This window comes from Oncorhynchus kisutch, linkage group LG4 (genome assembly GCF_002021735.2).
Source record: "Oncorhynchus kisutch isolate 150728-3 linkage group LG4, Okis_V2, whole genome shotgun sequence".
NCBI lineage: Eukaryota > Metazoa > Chordata > Actinopteri > Salmoniformes > Salmonidae > Oncorhynchus > Oncorhynchus kisutch.
Genome location: NC_034177.2, coordinates 17,002,093 through 17,009,681, shown reverse-complemented (window position 1 = coordinate 17,009,681; position 7,589 = coordinate 17,002,093). Strand labels below are relative to the sequence as shown.

General features: G+C 40.4%; 1 protein-coding gene across 2 annotated transcripts in view; it reads right to left on the bottom strand.

Annotated features, from left to right (window-relative positions):
• Positions 1-1,672: 1,672 nt before the first annotated feature.
• The window catches only part of arid3a (AT-rich interactive domain 3A), a 61,176-nt gene continuing 55,259 nt past the window's right edge, over positions 1,673-7,589 (bottom strand). For both annotated transcript variants that reach the window (XM_020480344.2, XM_031822534.1), the window contains exons 8-9: positions 5,474-5,563; positions 1,673-2,621 (exon numbers count right to left, since the gene is read on the bottom strand). In XM_020480344.2, the coding sequence (XP_020335933.1) occupies positions 2,527-2,621; positions 5,474-5,563 (185 nt within the window). In that variant the 3' untranslated portion in view covers positions 1,673-2,526. The remainder of the gene's footprint in view (positions 2,622-5,473; positions 5,564-7,589) is intronic.

Sequence of the window (7,589 nt, the reverse complement as noted above, 5' to 3'; positions counted from 1 at the left end):
CCCAGAGTGCAAAGAACCTTGGCACGACACTGGTCAACATGCTGTCTTTCTCTGCAAACATCAAAGCAGTGACTCGCTCCTGCAGGTTCATGTTCTACAACAGAGTATGACCCTACCTCACACAGGAAGCGGCGCAGGTCTTAATCCAGGCACTTGTCATCTCCCATCTGGAACACTGCAACTCGCTGTTGGCTGGGCTCCCTGCTTGTGCCATCAAACCCCTGCAACTTATCCAGAACGCTGCAGCCTGCCTGGTGTTCAACCTTTGCAAGTTCTCCAATGTCACGCCGCTCCTCAGCACACTCCATTGGCTTCCAGTCGCAGCTCACTACAAGATAATGGTATTTGCCTACAGAGCAGCAACAGGAACTACTGCTCTCTACCTTCAGGCTATGTTCAAACCATGCACCCCAACCTGAGCATACCATTCTGCCACCTTTGGTCTCTTGGCCCTCCCACCCCTACAGAAGGGCAGCTCCCGCTCAGCCTAGTCCAAGCTCTTCTCTGTCCTGGCACCCCAATGGTGGAACAAGCTTCTCCCTGAAGCTAGGAAAGCAGAGTCCCTGCCCATCTTCTGCAAACATCTGAAACACTTTACTTTTTCCCCCCTTGCTAGCTCTGACTTTGCTGATAGCTACTTTGTTTAGGAAAAATACTTACTGTGATATGTGGTTATCCCAGCTAGCTATCTTAAGATGAATGCACCTTAGCAGTTAAAATGCAAATATCTCTGAGAGCTGCAAATCAATGGATATCTGATAAAAATATATATTTTTAAATGAGAAGATGCTCGGATGGGAATGCTTGCCTTGGGGACAAAGTGGTAAAAATATCAAATTGAAGATGCATGCTGACCCAAAGTCAGGAATTGATTGGGTGATTCCACCCATCCTTTAAACCATAACACAGCTCTATGTTATCATTAGCCATTTATTGGGATAATAATTGGCTATTACTTTTATCATTCTCTGAGAGAGCTTTCCCCCCCAGGGTCTAGCTGGAGAGGACAGACTCCTTCATACGTTTCAGTGAAAATTGTTTAATAGAATAACCATTGTTCTGTTGCTACAGGAGCATGATTACTATGCAACTGTGTTATATACAAAAAAAAACTGTACTTCTGATAACTGAAATTAAGTAAAGCAAATGCCAGCAGATGAAACAGATATCAGTCAATCCCACAATATTCTCTGTAACATCTTCTATTGTCATTAAACTGGCCTCCTCTGACTCCTCAACATATTGAAGATAATGGTATAGCTGTGAATATAAGAAGCACTTGGATATAAGCAGCACTATATAATGCAAGCATGTAGCTAAATTCATTAATGCTTTGTCGTTATGAAGATTTCACATATCAAGGCGTAGGCACTCTTGAGACATTATGATGACAAGCTTTTAAATAGAGTCACTTTCAGCCCCAAACCTCAGTTTTAAAGGCTCACAATGGCAGAGCTAAGAATTCCTGCACATATCAATCCCCTACTCTGTGTCGTCTCAGAGTGATCAACCTTTAAACTAAAAGCTTTATGTAGAGTGAAGATGATCCCACTTCTTATAAAAGGACCGAGTACCCTGGGTAATTGATGAGACAACCTGATAGAAAACTAAATTCTACATGAAAATCAAAAAAATATGGTTGAAATGTGTCATGAGAGAAACAAACACTCAAACCAGGAAATACATTTGTATAATGTGTGGCTATGACAGAAACATATAGCAGTTAAATACAATGTTATTGTTTCACAGCAATCTGGCGGACACCTGAGAAAAACCTGCACATATTCTAAAGGCCAATGAGCATTAAGAATGCCTGTTGACTTCTACTAGAAAAAAATGCAAGACAAAACCTGTCTGAGCAATTAATAGAAAATCTCAGCAAAGATTGATTTGTTTCTGACTGCATCATGCAAACGTAAAAGAGGAATTCTATAACATGAGGTCACAATGGTACTTTGTTATACCCTGAAGAAATAACATACTTTAAAGCTTTTCTACTTAAAATACAAGAAATGTCAAATGTTCTGCTTTATAGAATCCTAAATATATATTTTTTGCAATGAGTATATTGTTAGTGATGATGATGATGATGATAATAATAATAATAATAACAATGAGGAGAATGATAATGTTACAAACAACTTATTTTTCCTCTTGAGAAAAAGCTTAATTGTCAGTCAGTAGCTGTGTTAAATGTTTAAACAGTGCATTACCCTTCCAATGTATTATTTTTCTTTTGTTCTCAGATAATCTGTACATTTATGTAGAAATAAATTATTCATAGGCTGTGCAAATATCTATCATATACTGGCTCCTTGTTGGGTTATTCAAACTTATTTAGGCTAAAGAACAAAAGAGGGAAGAATATATGAGAGGACCTGAGAGTGTACTTCAAGTGGTCTGAGTTTCAGTTTGTCTTGCCATATATATGTTTTTTTTGGCATAGGCTAAGTAGAAAACGAGGTTTATTTTTGGCTTTAGTTAGCATCAAAGATAGGTGGATGAGGTAGGTGTGTAGGGGAGCCACTAGGATCCACTGTGCCCACCAGGGGCTTTGCTGTTACTTGATGATCCAGAGGGCCCTGACGAGGCTGATCCTGCTGCCTGAGCAAAAAGCACACCTGCACAGAAAACAGAAAAACCAGTGTGAGACTTCTGTCATTGCAAAAATAAAAGATAGCAAGTTGGTCTGAGTAACCTGACCTACAGTGCCTTGCGAAAGTATTCGGCCCCCTTGAACTTTGCGACCTTTTGCCACATTTCAGGCTTCAAACAAAGATATAAAACTGTATTTTTTTGTGAAGAATCAACAACAAGTGGGACACAATCATGAAGTGGAACGACATTTATTGGATATTTCAAACTTTTTTAACAAATCAAAAACTGAAAAATTGGGCGTGCAAAATTATTCAGCCCCTTTACTTTCAGTGCAGCAAACTCTCTCCAGAAGTTCAGTGAGGATCTCTGAATGATCCAATGTTGACCTAAATGACTAATGATGATAAATACAATCCAGCTGTGTGTAATCAAGTCTCCGTATAAATGCACCTGCACTGTGATAGTCTCAGAGGTCCGTTAAAAGCGCAGAGAGCATCATGAAGAACAAGGAACACACCAGGCAGGTCCGAGATACTGTTGTGAAGAAGTTTAAAGCCGGATTTGGATACGAAAATATTTCCCAAGCTTTAAACATCCCAAGGAGCACTGTGCAAGCGATAATATTGAAATGGAAGGAGTATCAGACCACTGCAAATCTACCAAGACCTGGCCGTCCCTCTAAACTTTCAGCTCATACAAGGAGAAGACTGATCAGAGATGCAGCCAAGAGGCCCATGATCACTCTGGATGAACTGCAGAGATCTACAGCTGAGGTGGGAGACTCTGTCCATAGGACAACAATCAGTCGTATATTGCACAAATCTGGCCTTTATGGAAGAGTGGCAAGAAGAAAGCCATTTCTTAAAGATATCCATAAAAAGTGTTGTTTAAAGTTTGCCACAAGCCACCTGGGAGACACACATGTGGAAGAAGGTGCTCTGGTCAGATGAAACCAAAATTGAACTTTTTGGCAACAATGCAAAACGTTATGTTTGGCGTAAAAGCAACACAGCTCATCACCCTGAACACCATCCCCACTGTCAAACATGGTGGTGGCAGCATCATGGTTTGGTCCTGCTTTTCTTCAGCAGGGACAGGGAAGATGGTTAAAATTGATGGGAAGATGGATGGAGCCAAATACAGGACCATTCTGGAAGAAAACCTGATGGAGTCTGCAAAAGACCTGAGACTGGGACGGAGATTTGTCTTCCAACAAGACAATGATCCAAAACATAAAGCAAAATCTACAATGGAATGGTTCAAAAATAAACATATCCAGGTGTTAGAATGGCCAAGTCAAAGTCCAGACCTGAATCCAATCGAGAATCTGTGGAAAGAACTGAAAACTGCTGTTCACAAATGCTCTCCATCCAACCTCACTGAGCACGAGCTGTTTTGCAAGGAGGAATGGTAAAAAAATTCAGTCTCTCGATGTGCAAAACTGATAGAGACATACCCCAAGCGACTTACAGCTGTAATCGCAGCAAAAGGTGGCGCTACAAAGTATTAAATTAAGGGGGCTGAATAATTTTGCACGCCCAATTTTTCAGTTTTTGATTTGTTAAAAAAGTTTGAAATATCCAATAAATGTCGTTCCACTTCATGATTGTGTCCCACTTGTTGTTGATTCTTCACAAAAAAATACAGTTTTATATCTTTATGTTTGAAGCCTGAAATGTGGCAAAAGGTTGCAAAGTTCAAGGGGGCCGAATACTTTCGCAAGGCACTGTACATGAGTCAAATGTTGACAAACAATGTTGTGAATTCAGGAATGATAGTTGTAGTAACACATACAGTACCAGTCAAAAGTTTGGACACACCTACTAATTTAAGGGGTTTTCGTTATTTTTACTATTTTCTACATTGTAGAATAATAGTGCAGACTTCAAAACTATGAAATAACTCACATGGAATCATGTAGTAACCAAAAAAGTGTTAAACAAATCAAAATATATATTATATTTTAGATTCTTCAAAGTAGCCACCCTTGATGACAGCTTTGCACACTCTTGGCATTCTCAAAACCAAGGAGTTCCTACATCTGCTGAGTATTTGTTGGCTGTTTTCCTTCACTCTGCAATCCAACTCATCCCAAACCATCTCATTTGGATTGAGGTCGGGTGATTGTGGAGGCCAGGTCATCTGATGCGGCATCATCACTCTCCTTGGTCAAATAGCCCTTACACAGCCTGGAGGTGTTTTTTTTCGGTCATTGTCCTGTTGAAAAACAAATGATAGTCCCACTAAGTGCAGACCAGATGGGACGGCGTATCGTTGCAGAATGCTTTGGTAGCCATGCTGGTTAAGTGTGCCTTGAATTCTAAATAAATCACAGACAGTGTCACCAGCAAAGCACCCCCACACCATCACTCCTCCTCCTTCATGCTTCACGGTGGGAACCACACATGCAAAGATCAGCCGTTGACCTACTCTGCATCTCACAAAGACACGGCGGTTGGAACCAAAAATCTCAAATTTGGACTCATCCGACCAAAGGACAGATTTCCACCGGTCTAATGTCCATTGTTTGTGTTTTTTGGCCCAAGAAAGTCTCTTCTTCTTATTGGTGTCCTTTAGTAGTAGTTTCTTTGCAGCAATTCGACCATGAAGGCCTGATTCAAGCTGTCATCAAGGCAAAGGGTGGCTACTTTGAAGAATCTCAAATATAAAATATATTTTCATTTGTTTAACACTTTTATGGTTACTACATGATTCCATATGCGTTATTTCATAGTTTTGATGTCTTCAGTATTATTCTACAATGTAGAAAATTTAGAAAAGAAAAACCCTTGAATGAGTAGGTGTGTCCAAACTTTTGACAGGTACTGTATGGTAACACAAGACCGTGTTGTTGATTCTTTGACTGGTGACTCACCGGTGTACATGACTCCATTGAGTTCCACTGACATACTGATGCTGCTCATGCCATTAGTTGTGAGATTGAGAGCTGAGTCCTGTCGGCCATCTGAGAAAACACACACAGCATGTAATGTACACAACACTCATAGGTGATGTTTGACAGCAGATATAAGCATCAACATCTCAGGAAAATGTGTAAATATGAACAACCTCACTACATAAACATATGGGGCGGCAGGTGGCCTAGAGTTTCGAGAAGCGAGCCAGCAACTGGAGTGTTGCCAGTTCAAATCCTGGGTCTAAGGAAGTCACTTAACACCCCCCACAACAACTGCACCAGTGTGGCAGCCCCCTGCTCTAACCTCTCCAACCTGTATATGTATGTTTGTCTTTCAGAGGAGTTGGCCACATTTCGGTTGGACCTTCTGTACAATTGACGAGTAAAAGGATCTTAAACTAACTACACAAACAAACGTATAAATAAATGGATTGAACAATCTAATAACCTGTAATAAGGAATATCTGTTACGTCCGTTGTTAGAATGAGACCAAGGTGCAGCGTGGTAGGCGTACATTATACTTTTATTTTAAATGACACCAAAAAACTACAAAATGCAAAACAAACGTAAAGCTATATGCAGTGCAGAAAGCAACTACACACAAACAAGATCCCACAACTGAAGGTGGGAAAGGGCTGCCTAAGTATGATCCCCAATCAGAGACAACAATAGACAGCTGCCTCTGATTGGGAACCATACCCGGCCAACAAAGAAATAGACAAACTAGAATGCCCACCCAAATCACACCCTGACCTAATCAAATAGAGAAATAAAAAGGCTCTCTAAGTTCAGGGCGTGACAATATCTGAATAAACTCACTTCTGGAACAACCTAACAAACAAATGGAACCCACCCTGCTAACTTGGATACATTATATCAATTCATGAGATAGTTTACCAACGTATCCAAGTGAGTGGACACCTAAGGCCATTGATTCATGAATGGTTCCCACCTGATGTCCTCAGTTGCCCTTTGTGCCCGCTCCCATACCCTATCATTCTGTATTTCTTTATGACTGTAACTTGTATACAGGTACACCAGAGAAGCCACATCCCCGATTGGCAGATGAGTGACAACCAATGTTCCCTCTAACTTAAACGTTGTGAAAATTATGTGCAACTTCCAGCACGCGTTTACTGTGAACACTGAGGCTGTAACCGCTTTAAATTGGTTTTAACAGGGGCCAAGTAGGTTACTGTGGCTATTTGATCATAGTGTAGGCCTACCAGTGGCCTACCATGAGAGAAAATGCATCGGATAACATTTTAACATGGAAATAGCTGTTCTATCATTCAGCCTACAGTAGCAGCCAATGTGTGGTGTTCAACGTAGGCCTACATTCCATGAGACTTTTGGGAAAAAAACATGCAGGGCTTGACATTAACCTGTTTATCCACTTGTCCTTCAGACAAGGACGTGACTGAACATGTTGTGTTGTTTGATGCAAGAAACCACTTGACAAAATAAAATGCATTATTATTCCTATACCATTATTACAGAGAGTCAGACAAATTATGCTAGCTACCCTCTGCCTATTGGCTTTTTAGTATATTAAATTCTGTCTCAAAATACAACACTGCTCCTTTAAGACAAGAAAAAAGCTCTGTACCTGACTAGCTTTCAAAAATGTTTAGAAATGAACACGTTTTGTGCTCTTGTAGTAAGCAATCACACCCCTATTGGTGACTACAAATTATCTATAACTGGGCTAATAACTCACTAACTAGCAAAGGATATGAACTAAATGTGCAAACGTGGCTACATGCACCACTACCACAGCTGTAAACACAGTAGCGTTAAAATTGAATGACACAGATCCATATTCCATATATGGCAATGGTCTATTTGCATATAGGCCTTCTGCAGCTCTGATTAGTTATGCACCGGTCTGTGTAGAGTATGGGCTGAGTCAGTGCGCAAAATAATCATACTCTGATGCCTTGTGCCTACAACAAAATCTCTTGCATAATTTGTTTTGTTTTTCGGTATGTTACTTTGAATGTGGCTAATATTGCGTTGATTCGATCACAAAAGCCACAGTAAAGGAAAATGTTGATAGTGTTAACTAACGGA